This window comes from Mus pahari, chromosome 23 (genome assembly GCF_900095145.1).
Source record: "Mus pahari chromosome 23, PAHARI_EIJ_v1.1, whole genome shotgun sequence".
In the NCBI taxonomy this organism is placed as follows: Eukaryota; Metazoa; Chordata; class Mammalia; order Rodentia; family Muridae; genus Mus; species Mus pahari.
In genome coordinates this window covers 29881567-29896065 of record NC_034612.1, presented here as the reverse complement: position 1 = coordinate 29896065, position 14499 = coordinate 29881567, and the positions used below count along the sequence as shown (strand labels likewise).

Here is a 14499-nt window from a genome sequence, read left to right as displayed (position 1 = left end):
CTCTCTCTCTCTCTCTCTCTCTCTCTCTCTCTCTCTCTCTCTCTCTCTCCCTCTGAGACAAGGTTCTCTCTGTGTAGCCCTGGCTGTCCTGGAACTCGCTATGTAGACCAGGTTGGCCTCGAACTTAGAGATCCTCCTGCCTCTGCCTCCCCAGTGCTGTAGTTAAAGACATGTGCCACCACACCCAGCTCATCTAACTTTAAATTTAAAAAAGAAATTTTTTTTTTAACCAGGTCTGGGGTGACACACCTTTAATCCCAGCACTCAGGAGGCAGAAGCAGGAGAATTGTTGAATTTAAGGCCAGCCTGGCCTACATAGTGAGTTCCAGGGCAGCCAGGGCTACCTAGGGAAGCCTGTCTCAAAAAAACAAACAAAAGAAATGTCTTCATTCCTGCTGGATGACGGTTACAGGTCACAGGGAAGGGGTGGGTTTGGTACACTGGCAGAAGTGGAGACCAGGAGGGAGCTGGTTATCCGAGTGCTTAGAGGATAGCAGTGGTCCCGATGGAGGGGGTTAGCTCCCCTTTCAGTGGAACGGATGAAGCCCAGGACCTCAGAGAGATGCTGGGCCAGGTACATCTGGCTTCCTAACTTCCCTGCTCTTCCTCAGGTGTCCCCACGTCACTTGTCCCTGATGGATCTGCTCTTTACACGCCAGAGCTTTCTAGGTGCTCTGGCCCTGCTATGAGGACATCTGACAGACAGGGCCTATCTTGGCATGCCACATGGCATGACCTGTGGTGAGGAGTTCCAGCAGGGATGCGGGGAAAGGGGCTGAGCAGGGGGAGGCTTTGCAGGCACTGATGCTGGTACCACAGAGAGGGAGAGAGGGAGGCTTGCTGCAAGTGAGGTGGGCTAAGCTGAACCGGGAGTGCTGGGTCCATACAGGGAGCCACAGAGCCCCGGGGACACTGTCCACCACCAGGCAGAGCAGTATGAGGCTCAGGCTGGCAGATGGGGACAGCTGCTTCCTGCCACTGGGGCAGTTAGACCACAGCAGCTGCAGGTCTGCTCAGTGTGGTTTGCCAGTATCCTATGTAGGTTCTGGGGGATGCTGCCCAACCTTCCCCAACGGGTCCTCAGCAGGACTCAGGCTGAGCTGGCTCCCACTGTCACTGGGTTAGGATTTACTGGAGTAAACAGGCTCCCCATCATTCTGTTTGATTTTGCTTTTGTTTTGGGTCAGAGCCTCTATGTGACTCCAGCTGTCCTGGAACTCACAGAGATCCACCTGCCTCTGCCTCCTGAGCGCTGGGATTAGAGGTGTGTACGACCACACTGCCTCATCCATTTTTGAAATCTAAATTGTATCTGTTGTTATTGTGGGTATGAGTGTGCGTGGTGTGAATGTGTAAGTCAGAGGACAACTTGGTAGAGTTGGCTCAGCAAGCTCTTTCACCTACTGACCCATCTCGCTTACCCTGACCTACTGTTGTTGCAGCCCTGGCGTCACAGTAAGAAAGACCCTGAACCGCAGGCACTGGCAGGTATCGAGGCACACTCCTGGGGCTGAAGACCAGCTCTCTGCCTGGAGCTCCCTTTGTGCCAGAGTGTTCAAAACACGTCCTTTATTCAGCCCACAAATGTTTACTATACAGCTCTCGGCTTGCTGGCACCAAGGAGGCTGGCCATCATGGGGACAATTTATTAAGGGCACATGAGGGTCTTGGGCTCCCAGTCCTAATTCTATGGCCTTGGAATGTCTGTCTGTCTGTCTGTCTGTCTGTCTGTCTGTCTGTCTATGTGTGTCTACATACACTCAGACATGCACACATATATAAAAACGCATATATATGTATACACACATACATGCACACACACACACACATGGTCTCAGGGCCATGTCTGGAATTTTGTCTTTGTCCCAGCAGCTGGACCATCTGTCCAGAGAGCACCGGGAAGAGAACAGACACTGGGACTTCCTTGGAGGTAGGAGACCTGTAGTTCCTGTCCTGACAGCTCTGATCTCCGGGCAGAGGGAGGTACCCAAATCAGGTGAAATCCAGAGGCCATTGAAGGAGGCTTTCAGCATCCCTGATCTTAGAGCATGCCACTGATATCAATATGAAAGTAGGATTCTGACTTCTTGAGCTAGGATCAGACTTAGCTCCAAAACAGTTAGAGGGAACAGTTTCTGCCCGGCAAGCCAAGCTTTCAGACAGGCATAGGTCCATCCAGCCTCCGGCCGCCAGAGGGCGGCGCAAACACTAGTACGTTCTGCCTGCCTCTCTTCTCTCTTCCTCGCCTTCGGGTTTGTTTTACTTCCGGTTATGTGAGCCATCAGCGCTGGAAGGCTCGCAGATCAGTTTGCACTTCCGGAGCGCCCGTGCTGCGGGGCTGCAGTGTGCTGCACCGGAGGTGGGGGGCCTTTGCACCCGGGTGAAGTCCGCCCGCTCCCTGCGGTGACATCCGTCTCCGCAGTCGGCCGTGTGTGTGCCGCACTTGGCCCCGTTCTGTGACCCCGGTAGGCGGCCCTGGGCACTCGGTCCAGTGGCCCCGGCGCGAGGGATGAATGACTGAGCGAGCGAGTGACTCCCGCCGCCTCCTCCCAGGTGACGGCGCTTCGTCGAGGGGCGCCCGGGCCGCGGGGAGGATGAATCGAGCCAAGCCCACCACCGTACGGAGGCCCAGCGCGGCCGCCAAGCCCTCAGGTGCGTCCCTGCGCGCGGCGACCTCGAGACAGTCAATGAATGGGTTCCGTGCCGGCCGGCATGGCCACTGAAGGGGCTCCTAGGGGACATGGATAACTCGGGACAAGGGCATCCTTGTCCTGCTGAGCATCTGACAAGGACAGGGTACCTGGACCAGAATCACAGTCCCTGAAGCCGGATAATCTAGACTGGGTTCCTAAAGTTTCTCCTTGCTACCTGTGTGACACTGGCACGTTACCTAACTTCTGTCTTTTTTTGTTTTGGTTTGTTTTGGTTTTGTTTTGGTTTCTCTGTGTAGCCCTGGCTGTCCTGGAACTCACTCTGTAGACCAGGCTGGCCTCAACTCAGAAATCCGCCTGCCTCTGCCTCTCAAGTGCTGGGATTAAAGGCGTGCGCCACCACTGCCCTGCCCAACTTCTGTGTTTTTATTTGCCACCACTGCCCTGCCCAACTTCTGTGTTTTTATTTGTAAAACGAGGGTCATACTTTTGAAGAAGCTCAGTGAGAATTAAGTAGACAGTGCTTGTGAGTTACAGATGGCTTAGTTTCTAGTCAGCACTGGATCAGCAGCAGCCATCGCTTGCTCTGCCAAGGTGTTGAATGACCTCAGGCTTTTCTTTTGTCTCCTGGGGGCCCGCACTCTGAGGATGGGTATCATAGGTGTGGCTTTTCTGTTCCTCTGCAGGGCACCCTCCCCCTGGGGACTTTATCGCTCTGGGGTCCAAGGGTCAGGCCAGTGAATCAAAGACAACATCCACCCTGCTGAAGCCAGCCCCTTCTGGGCTACCTTCAGAGCGCAAGCGGGATGCTTCAGCTTCTCTGTCTGGGACCTCTGCGCTGACCGGCCTCACTAAGCGCCCCAAACTGTCCTCCACTCCCCCACTGAGCGCCCTGGGACGTCTCGCTGAGGCTGCAGTTGCAGAGAAGCGAGCCATTTCTCCATCGATTAAAGAGCCATCTGTGGTGCCCATTGAAGGTAAGATCAGACTGCTAACTTCCCCAGAGAGATTCTTTCATCCAGTCCATCAGCCTAGTGCCCGTTGGAGCCACTTCCAGCCTGGTTCTGTTAGCGTAGTGGGGTCTTGGCTCCCTGTGGGCTCACTGCCTGGCATTGAGAACAGATGCACCTCCCATTCCCACAGTGCTCCTGGCGCGTCATTCCATCATTTATCTGCCATGTGTACAGCCTGCCCCTGGTTGTGACAGCACCGCTCTGAACCATGCTGGGGGAGGTGTGCCGACGCTGATGGCACCCGAGTGGTTCTAGCCTGGTCCTCCAGTGGAAGGGGATCCTTGCCCACTGTCTCTGCCTCCAGGACAGGGAGCACTTTGGTGCCACTTTGCAGGTAGAAAATAGGTCCTCAAAGTACCAAAGAGACCTCAGAGGGGAGGGGACTGTCCCTGACCCTGCTTCTTGTCATTTATCCCATGACTTCTTTGACAGTGCCAGAATTGAGCCTAGGTCCAGATGCACACAAGGCAAGTGTTGTAACCACTGAACTATACAGCCCAGAGCCCCTCAGTGACTCATAACAGCGCCACGATACCTTAGCATAGACCTGTCACCCACTAGCTATGTGCCAGCCTGAGCACCTAACATTCCAGGAGCGGACACCACTGTCTGCGTGTCTGCTCCGAGCCTTTTCTAGGGCACTCCTGCCTGGGGGCAGAAAGGACAAGCATCCTCTAGCCTTTAATGAAGCGGCATCTCATAAAGCTACATTATCCCTCCATGCCGAGATGCCGTCTGAAAGGCTCAGCGGGTATGGTAGTGTAGGCCTGTTACTGCAACTGCTTAGGAGACTGAGGCAGGGAGATCAAAAGTTCAAGGTCAGCCTCAGCCACTTCTTAACACGACCCTGTGTCACAGTAAAAAAGTAAATTGAGGGATATGGATATGATTCAGAGGTAGAGCCCCTGCCTAGAATCCCCCAGTGAGGGGCTGGGGTGTGGCTCAGTGATAGAGCCCCTGCCTAGAATCCCCCAGTGAGGGGCTGGGGCGTGGCTCAGTGGTAGAGCCCCTGCCTAGAATCCCCCAGTGAGGGGCTGGGGTGTGGCTCAGTGGCAGAACCTCTGCCTAGAATCCCCCAGTGAGGGGCTGGGGTGTGGCTCAGTGGCAGAGCCTCTGCCTAGAATCCCCCAGTGAGGGGCTGGGGTGTGGCTCAGTGGTAGAGCCCCTGCCTAGAATCCCCCAGTGAGGGGCTGGGGTGTGGCTCAGTGNGCTGGGGTGTGGCTCAGTGGCAGAGCCTCTGCCTAGAATCCCCCAGTGAGGGGCTGGGGTGTGGCTCAGTGGTAGAGCCCCTGCCTAGAATCCCCCAGTGAGGGGCTGGGGTGTGGCTCAGTGGTAGAACACCTGCCTAGAATCCCCCAGTGAGGGGCTGGGGTGTGGCTCAGTGGCAGAGCCTCTGCCTAGAATCCCCCAGTGAGGGGTTGGGGGTGTGGCTCAGTGGCAGAGCCTCTGCCTAGAATCCTCCAGTGAGGGGCTGGGGTGTGGCTCAGTGGTAGAGTCCCTGCCTAGAATCCCCCAGTGAGGGGCTGGGGTGTGGCTCAGTGGCAGAGCCTCTGCCTAGAATCCTCCAGTGAGGGGCTGGGGTGTGGCTCAGTGGTAGACCATCTGTCTAGATTCCTTCCATGAGCACTTGCCTAGCATTTGTGAAGCCATGGGTTGAGGAAAAAAGACGCAGACTCTGGTATATGGTTTCTGGCAGCTCAGAGCCTCCGTGTGCTGGTGAGGCCCATCTATGTTGCCTCTAGTTGTCTGCTCTGAGCGTGGCCTCTGCTCTCATCCCCTCTCTAACCCAGCCCCCCACGCCCTCTGTGTCGTCAGTTCTGCCCACAGTGCTGCTGGATGAGATTGAAGCCGCTGAGCTGGAGGGCAATGACGACAGGATTGAGGGAGTGCTGTGCGGGGCAGTGAAGCAGTTGAAGGTGACGCGGGCCAAGCCTGACAGCACACTCTACCTGAGCCTCATGTACCTGGCCAAGATCAAGCCCAACATCTTTGCCACAGAGGGTGTTATCGAGGTGAGACTGGCCGCCCCCACCCCCCCATTCACTCTGCCCTCCCTAGACCTGCTGCTGTCTCTGTGACATGCGCCATCTCATGACAACTGTAACTTTACCTTCTCTTTCAGGCCCTGTGCAGCCTCTTGCGGAGGGACGCTTCTGTCAACTTCAAGGCCAAAGGGAACAGCCTAGTGTCTGTACTGGCCTGCAACCTTCTCATGGCCGCGTACGAGGAGGACGAGAACTGGCCTGAGATCTTCGTGAAGGTGAGTCACCTCTCCAGGATCTCAGCAAGCAGAGTGCAGAGGGAGGGTGGGTGCTAGAGAGGGATGCGAATGGAGGCTGCCAGTGAGCTGTCCTTCCTTCATGGGCTTGATGAAGGCCTCTTGCATGCCTGTTCTGGGGACCCATCCAGCCTCAGGTCGGGTCCAATCCTGATTCCCCGTAGGTTTACATTGAAGACTCGCTGGGTGAGCGGATCTGGGTAGACAGCCCTCACTGCCGCACCTTCGTGGACAACATCCAGACAGCCTTCAACACCAAGATGCCCCCAAAGAGCGTACTGCTGCAGGGGGAGGGGGCACGCAGTGGTGGTGAACTTGGTGCAGGTAAGAGATGCCAAGGTGTCTGTGAAGTTGGGGCCAAGGGCATCGCCCTCCACACCCGTGGGAGAAGATACCCATTAGCTCCTGTGGTCCCTGCAGGCAGCAGCCCCCACCCCTCACTCACAGAGGAGGAGGACAGTCAGACGGAGCTGCTGATTGCGGAGGAGAAGCTGAGCCCTGAGCAGGAGGGGCAGCTCATGCCGAGGTAGGTGGGCTGACAGCCCCAGTCTCAGAGGACCAGAGGGAGGGCACGGGAGCTGGCATCCTTCCTGGCCTCCTTTCCCCCCTCTGGCCTAGGTACGATGAACTCACAGAGAGCGTGGAAGAGTATGTCCTGGACATGCTTCGTGACCAGCTGAACCGGCGACAGCCCATTGACAACGTGTCCAGGAACCTCCTGCGGCTGCTCACAGCCACCTGTGGCTACAAGGAGGTGCGGTTGCTGGCCGTGCAGCGGCTGGAGATGTGGCTGCAGAACCCCAAGGTACGCTGTGTTCATGAGGGGGTCTCCTTGGGGGTTCTGGGCGGTTGTGCTTACGTGCTCAGTGGTCTTCCTGGCTTCCCTACAGTTGACCAGGCCAGCGCAGGACCTGTTGATGTCTGTGTGCATGAACTGCAACTCACACGGGTCAGAAGACATGGATGTCATCTCTCACCTGATCAAGATCCGCCTCAAGCCCAAGGTGCTCCTCAACCACTATATGCTCTGCATCAGGTATGTGATCAGCCGGCGGGCCACAGGGACAGCGGGGCGTCAGGCGGTGAGGCAGGCCAGCGGGCCGCAGGGGCAGCTGGGGCGTCAGGCCGTGAGGCAGGCCGGCGGGCAGCAGGGGCAGCCGGGGTGTTGGGGCGTCAGGCTGTGAGGCAGGCTGGTGGGCCGCAGGGGCATCCCGGCCTGTCCCCTTGACTGACTGGCCTCTTTGTGTCCAGGGAACTGCTTAATGCGCACAAGGACAACCTGGGTACGACCATCAAGTTTGTGATCTTCAATGAGCTCTCGAATGCTCGAAACCCCAACAACATGCAGATCCTGTACACAGTGCTGCAGCACAGCTCTGAGCTGGCGCCCAAGGTGGGGTCCTTAGTGAGGGCCAGGCCCCGGGCTTACGTCTGGGTGAGGCCTGAGCCTCACAGCGGGGAAACTCGTGGCTCTGGGCGGGAAGATCCATAGACTTCTGGCTTCTAAACCGACCTTGTGAGCTAATGCTGCGGAGCAGGTAGCGCTGTGTGCTGAGCCTCCGACTTCCCCAGCTCCAGCATGGTGTAGCCTCCTTAGTTGGGGTTTTTCTAAACCAAACTGGCATCTCCACAGCCCTCCAGCCCTGGCCTGGAGTCCTGGCTTGTAGATACCAGGTCTGGCATCTCTCCATACCCAAGAAACGCTGTTGTCCTTAACAAGGAGCCTGGCTGTTACGTTAGGCTCTACATTAGCTGTCCACACCCGACGGCTGCCCTCTCAGCTCCGTGTTTTAAGAGAGCTGGGTAGTTACAGACCCAGGAGGTAGCCCAGGTGGGTGGGGTAGAGTGGGCTGAGGCATCTGGCAGCGTCATTACCGCCATCTCTACCCTGTGCTTGCCAATTAACCTTTACCCTGGTCAGAAGAGGGCTGGCTGCCCTCCCGCCAACTGTCAGGAGGGTGAAATATAACACTGTCTCCCTCCTGAGAGTTCACATCCACGAAGGGGAGACGGCCCCCTCCTCTCGGGACCGGCAGCCCGATGTGCTGCGGGGCCTTACACAGTCCCACCGCCTTAGCTGCTTAGTTATTTGGGAGGACTATTTTCCTGGGGAAGGCTTTCTGCAGGTCCCCAGTGAGGTCCTGGCAAGGTGTTGGTGGGGGTGGGGTCTGGCAAAGCGTGCACGTGGATGGCCGTTGACCCCAGTTCCCCGTGGCTTCCCTCCTCCTCAGTTCCTAGCCATGGTGTTCCAGGACCTGCTGACCAACAAGGATGACTACCTCCGTGCCTCCAGGGCCCTGCTGCGGGAGATTATCAAGCAGACCAAGCATGAGATCAACTTCCAAGCCTTCTGCCTGGGGCTCATGCAGGAGCGCAAGGAGCCGCAGTACCTGGAAATGGAATTTAAGGTGCCTTGCGACCCTGCTCACCACCTCCCACTCTGCAGTTTCCTGACACCGAGAGCCTTGCCTTGTCATAGGGATGGCCAACATGCCAGGCTTGTGTACAGACATGGGCTCGGTGGGCCACACACCCAAGTGTGAAGCCACTCAGTGTTGCTCCATCCCTCCTAAGGATGGGGCGGGGCTGACCAAGCTAGGGAGCTGGTGACCCCAGCATGGGTGTGGACATTGCAGCTGGCAAGATTAACTTGGGGAGATGGACAGAGCACCCCAGTAAAGGGTCTGATTGACTTGGGGTGCAGAGCAAGAGATGGGAGGGAGTTTTGCTGTACAGAAGCAGGAAGGCTGGGGACCTCTAAGGCACTGGAGCAGGATGGCAGTCCACTGTTGTGGCAGCCTGTCATTGGGACAGGGTTTTCTCTGTTGGCTGAGCCCCCTCCCAGTAGCCTAATCAGGACCTGACTCATCCTGTACCAGAGGCCTGCTTCTGTCAGCTCTTCTCCCAGCATGGTGGTCTCTGGATGCAGGGGCAAACTCAATAAGTAGTTGTTGTGTTCATGTCTGTTGTGCATACATATGCTCGCGTCCCTATGCCACATGGGACCCTTGGGAAGAGCCCTCAGTCACGCCAGCCTTGCCACTCGTATGCCCATAGGAGCGGTTTGTGGTTCACATCACGGATGTGCTAGCTGTGTCCATGATGCTGGGCATTACAGCCCAGGTGAAGGAGGCTGGAGTTGCCTGGGACAAAGGAGAGAAGAGAAGTAAGGCCCTGCTGGGCTGGGGGATGGTCAGCCGGAGACGTAAAACCGGGCCTCGAGGAATTGCACATCCCTGGAGACCGAGGGCAGGGTGCGGGTGTGAGTGGGAGTCCCAGCATGGCGCAGCAGTCCCCTCCTGCCATCTGGTAGAGAGGGTCATCTGTGCTTGGAGTGTGTTGAGGCAGGCATCCTGTCGATTGTTGGGTGGGAAGCCAGTGACAGGGAGCAGGCCTGTTGGAGTCCGCAGCTGCAGGGCATCACAAACCTGTTCACTCCCTAGACCTTGAGGTGCTCCGCTCGTTCCAGAACCAGATTGCGGCTATCCAGCGTGACGCCGTGTGGTGGCTTCACACTGTTGTCCCCTCCGTCAGCAAACTCGCCCCCAAGGATTATGTGCATTGGTAAGAGGCAGGCCATCTCTCAGCCTCGCAGTGTCACCTGTGTGGGTACACTTCAGGTGGGAGCTGTCACTTCCAAGGAAGTCATTGACTGCAAGCCTTTAGAGCCCTGACACTGGTTGATGACAGAAGGAAGGGTCCTGAGTGTGAGAGCCACACGTGGGCCACCTCTTCTCACAGAGGCCTGGCTGACCCCTCTCTTGGTCACTAGTGGCCACTGTGGGCAGGTGGCTCAGGAGTCGGGCGGGAAGCCCCAACCTTTTCCATCAGTAGCTTTTGCCCGAGTGGTCCCTGTGCAGCGCTGTTGAGATGGAGACTCCCTGCACAGCTGCATCCTGACTGACACCTGCTCTGTCCCTGCAGCCTCCACAAGGTGCTCTTCACAGAGCAGCCGGAGACCTACTACAAGTGGGACAACTGGCCACCTGAGAGCGACCGCAAGTGAGGGCTGGGGTGGGCAGGCAGCCAGAGTGCAGCCTGTGGGCACATGCATAGCAGATGCTGGGCGGGTCGCCCTACCCTGCAAACCCTGGGCGGGTAGCCCCACCCTGCAAACCCTGGTCTATTCTCCTGCAGTGGTGTCTGCCTCACATTCCTGCCCCTTCCCTGGACACAGCCTCCCACTCTGTCCTTCCTGGACTGACCCTGTCCCTTCCAACCCACTGGTCACCTGCATGTTCTGAGACACACCCTCTGCAGTCCTGCTATCAGTCTAGCCCTTTTGTACCACAGCATGCTACCTACCCTAGCTGCCATGTTTGACAGCTGCTCACCAGGGTTGTGTGCAGCCTGTCCGTCACTCATGAGTGAGTGACCGTGGCTTCCCACTCTCCCTATCCATTAAAGGCCGGGAACTAGTGTGCATTCCCTGCACGGGACACTAGACTAAGGATTATATCTGCGGGAAGGTGGCCACAGGAGACCCTGGTGGCTCCTCACCACCCGCCTCCCAATGTCACCTGCAGTTTCTTCCTGCGCCTCTGTTCAGAGGTCCCCATTCTGGAGGACACGCTGATGAGAGTCCTGGTCATCGGACTGTCCCGAGAGCTGCCTCTTGGTCCTGCAGATGCCATGGAACTGGCTGACCACCTTGTGAAGCGAGCCGCAGCTGTGCAGGCTGATGGTAACACCCTGGCACCTTGCCCTTCACAAAAGTGAGAGGTGCCACCATCCCAGCTATCTCACGCCCTTGCTGTCGTCAGGGGTCCTGCCACCTGCAGGGCCAGTGTCTTGCCTACCGTGCTGTGGTACCAGTCATACTCACACACCATCTGCAGCAGTCCCAGTCTCTCTTCCCACTTCCTTCCAGCTGCCCATGGGGTGGGCCGGGCCAGACTTGGGAACCCAGGTATCTTTGGATTTCAGATGTGGAAGTTCTGAAGGTGGAGCGGATCCAGCTGATAGATGCGGTTCTGAACCTGTGCACCTACCACCATCCTGAGAATATCCAGCTGCCCCCGGGGTAAGGCTGCAGCCCGGCTCCCAGCAGGGTGGCCTGCCCATCAGCAAGGCTGTGGGGGAGCTGGGTCCCGAGGCCCACAACTGCTTCTTGCTATTCCTGTGTGAGAGATTGTTTCTCCAGTAGCTTTTCTGTTGGGGGAAGTGGGGGTAGGAGCCTCAGACTTTGAGGCTTTTCTTTTTGATTATGTTTTCTTTTGGATGGTTTCTCACTACTGTGTAGCTCAGATGCCTCAAAACCGAAATTTACCTGCCTCAGCTTCCTGAGTACTGGGATTAAAGGTGTGCACCTCTATGCCTGGCTTCTTTAAAAAATTTTTTTCTCAGTACTAGGAGTTGAACCCAGAGTTTTGTGTGTACTAGGCAAACACTGCCACTGAGCTATAGTCTGAGCATGTTTTAGTGTGTGTGTGTGTGTGTGTGTGTGTGTGTGTGTGTATGTGTACAAGTAGATGTGCCACAGCCTGTATGTGCAAGTCAGAGGGCACTGTGGAAATCCTGTCCTTCTGCCATTTGCGTCCTGGGGATCAGACTCAGGCCCTCAGCCTTGATGGCACCAACTGAGCCATCTTGCTCTCCCGTTGCTTGAGCCAGGGCCTCTTCCTTTTCCCCTTGGAGTTCCTGCTGGCTAGCAGGGCCCAGGGCTTTGTGTCTGCACACCCTAGCCCTGGGGTTATAGGCGTGGACCACTCTGTCTGGCCTTTGTATTTGGGTTCTAGGGAATAGAACCGGCCTGGTCTGATCTCACACGAAGCTCACACTGTCGCTTCCCCTTCCAGGTATCAGCCCCCAAACCTTGCCATCTCCACCCTCTACTGGAAGGCCTGGCCCCTACTCCTGGTTGTCGCCGCCTTCAACCCAGAGAACATTGGTGAGCTGTCCTGGCCGCGGAGCTAGATCATGGGCCAGAGCCTATGGAAACACCAGCCAGGATGCAGGGTGGGGGTTGGGGGAAGGGAGGCTGGTACGAGTCCTTCGGGCAACTTCCTGTTGTCCTCTAGGCCTGGCCGCGTGGGAGGAGTATCCCACCCTGAAGATGCTCATGGAGATGGTGATGACCAAGTAAGTGGGTGAGCGTCCTTCAGCCTGGGGCGGGGCTGCACAGACGAGCACTGTGTATGCACTCCCTGGTGTCTGCCTCCTCGTGGGCCGTGGGCCGTTTCTGCAGCCAAGTCCCTTGTTCACAGGTCTCAGTGGGCTGGGCAATGTGCTTCTAGCCATCACCATGGGAACCCATGGGCAGGGTGACAGGGCCTGTGCACACATGTTGAGCGGCTTACACACTAACGACTGGGGAGAGGGGAGAGTGGATGTGGGCCTGACCCATGGGGAATGCAGCAAGTCCACAGCCGCGGTGAGCCGCTCAGTGGTTAGCGTAGCGGATGGCGCCTTGTCATTTCTGTGCTGAAGTCTGGGAGGGTCTGGGAGCAGGCCCAGCTCCACCAGGCAGCTCCACATAGGCAGCAGTGGGCTTAGGTCGCAGCCTAAGGACATGACATTGTAGGGGTCAGGCTTGTGTGTGTCAGTGATATTGAGGGCCAGGTCTGTGCTGTGACATTGGGGACTGGTTGTGTGGCATTGGCAGCAGGTGTGTGGCCATGGTGTAGGATACTGACTGTATGGTTTATGCCTGGGGGACATGGGACATGGGGCCTGGTGGAAGGGACTTCTCAAGGAGACAGATTTTTGAACATGTAAAAGGGGAAGTGTTCGTGCCTCACAGAAAACTATGCTTCTGTGAAGCTTGCATGAGGAACAGGGCTCCCATGAAATATGATATAATGTCACGTAGTGTGGCAGTGCAGATGGCCTGGGCACCGGAAGCCTGGTAAACAGCTGTTTCTATACTGAAGGTGGTCGTCATGCTGTGTGAAGTGCCTGTGCTGGGTTCCTGCAGTCTGCAGACACTGGGGCTTAACTGGATAGCATTGTTGCTGGCCCAGCGGTCAGGCTGTGCTCCTGCAGCCGCAGCCGTGTGTGCCTGGCTCAGAACATTGCCCGCCGGGTGCCATACGCAGGGGTGGGGACTAGGCCCGCGTGTTTGGTCCCCAGTAACTACTCATACCCACCGTGCACGCTGACGGACGAGGAGACGAGGACGGAGATGATCAACCGGGAGCTGCAGATCTCTCAGCGGGAGAAGCAGGAGATCCTGGCCTTTGAGGGCCACCTGGCTGCCGCCTCCACCAAGCAGACCATCACCGAGAGCAGCAGCCTCCTCCTGTCCCAGCTAACCAGCCTGGACCCCCAGTATGCCACCCTCCCTGCCCCAGGTGTGGGTGGAAGGGAGATGAGGAACAGGCAGAGCTGACCTTGGGTAGTCTGCCCCCGCGTGGTGCGAATCTCTGGCGTTAGGCCTAAGGATGGTGGGGTTAGTTGAGCTGTTTGCCCCTTGGCCGTGGGACTGGGACAGTGTGGCTTTCCAGTACTTGCTCTCAGTGTTATATGTGTGGCCTTCTGATTCTCGTGTCCCCCGTAACACCCAGAGGCCCTCCCCGGAGGCCACCCCCTCACATCCTGGACCAAGTGAAGGCCCTCAACCAATCCCTGCGCCTTGGGCACCTGTTGTGCCGCAGCCGTAACCCAGACTTTCTCCTGCACATCATCCAGCGCCAGGTGAGTCCTGCCCTTGGAGTGGTGGAGGGAGCACGGGCCAGGGAGGGAGCACAGGCCAGGGAGGTTCCAGAGGTTTTCCCCACAGGCAGAGTGCATTGAGATGCGCAGTGAGCACTGTGTCCTTGCGTGCTGATGGCATAGATACCATGGGTCCAGATGTGTGCTGCCTGCTGCAGGTTGACACTTGCCCTGCAGAGGACAGGACACCCCTGACCCTCCGCAGGACAGGATTCAGGGCACAGGGCTGGGCCTCTGTTGATAGATCAGTCTCTCTGCTGCCCATACAGGCCTCCTCCCAGTCCATGCCGTGGCTAGCGGATCTGGTGCAATCCAGTGAAGGATCGCTGGACGTGCTGCCTGTGCAGTGCCTGTGCGAATTCCTGCTGCATGATGCAGCTGACTCCACAGCCTCAGGGGAGGAGGATGATGAGGGCGAAAGCCGGGAGCAGAAGGCCAAGAAGCGACAGGTACAGGATCCCAGCCATCCACCCTACCAGGTCCATCCCGGCAGTGACCCTGACAGTTCTTCTTGGTCCACAGAGGCAGCAGAAACAGCGGCAGCTGCTGGGCCGCCTGCAGGATCTGCTGCTAGGCCCGAAAGCAGATGAGCAGACCACATGTGAGGTGCTTGACTACTTCCTCCGGCGTCTGGGCTCCTCACAGGTGGCCTCTCGGGTGTTGGCCATGAAGGTGAGTGTGGTCAGATGTGTGAGGGACTTGCTGGGGCTGGGGGGGGGTGTTTGTGCACACTTGTGGGTCGTGGGGATTAACAGCCTCATACATGCTCGTCAAGTGCTCTACCACTGAGCCACGCCCCTAGCCCCTCGCTGGGGGATTCTAGGCAGGGGCTCTACCACTGAGCCACACCCCAGCCCCTCACTGGGGGATTCTAGGCAGGGGCTCTACCACTGAGCCACACCCC

At 57.5% G+C, this 14499-nt stretch overlaps 1 protein-coding gene across 6 annotated transcripts in view; it reads left to right on the top strand.

The window, feature by feature from the left end:
- Positions 1–2285: 2285 nt before the first annotated feature.
- Positions 2286–14499, top strand: part of Ints1 (integrator complex subunit 1) — a 24609-nt gene continuing 12395 nt past the window's right edge. For 2 of the 6 annotated variants that reach the window (XM_029533605.1, XM_029533602.1), the window contains exons 1-21: positions 2286–2652; positions 3338–3628; positions 5480–5676; positions 5787–5924; positions 6107–6266; positions 6345–6468; positions 6561–6747; positions 6833–6978; positions 7194–7335; positions 8174–8350; positions 9000–9108; positions 9386–9506; positions 9867–9944; positions 10469–10626; positions 10869–10965; positions 11741–11832; positions 11963–12023; positions 13014–13211; positions 13448–13577; positions 13865–14044; positions 14118–14267. In XM_029533605.1, the coding sequence (XP_029389465.1) occupies positions 2514–2652; positions 3338–3628; positions 5480–5676; positions 5787–5924; positions 6107–6266; positions 6345–6468; positions 6561–6747; positions 6833–6978; positions 7194–7335; positions 8174–8350; positions 9000–9108; positions 9386–9506; positions 9867–9944; positions 10469–10626; positions 10869–10965; positions 11741–11832; positions 11963–12023; positions 13014–13211; positions 13448–13577; positions 13865–14044; positions 14118–14267 (3075 nt within the window). In that variant the 5' untranslated portion in view covers positions 2286–2513. Of the gene's footprint in view, positions 2653–3337; positions 3629–5479; positions 5677–5786; positions 5925–6106; positions 6267–6344; positions 6469–6554; positions 6748–6832; positions 6979–7193; positions 7336–8173; positions 8351–8999; positions 9109–9385; positions 9507–9866; positions 9945–10468; positions 10627–10868; positions 10966–11740; positions 11833–11962; positions 12024–13013; positions 13212–13447; positions 13578–13864; positions 14045–14117; positions 14268–14499 lie in introns of all 6 variants that reach the window. The other 4 variants (XM_029533603.1, XM_029533601.1, XM_021222732.2 and 1 more) reach the window with 3 other exon arrangements.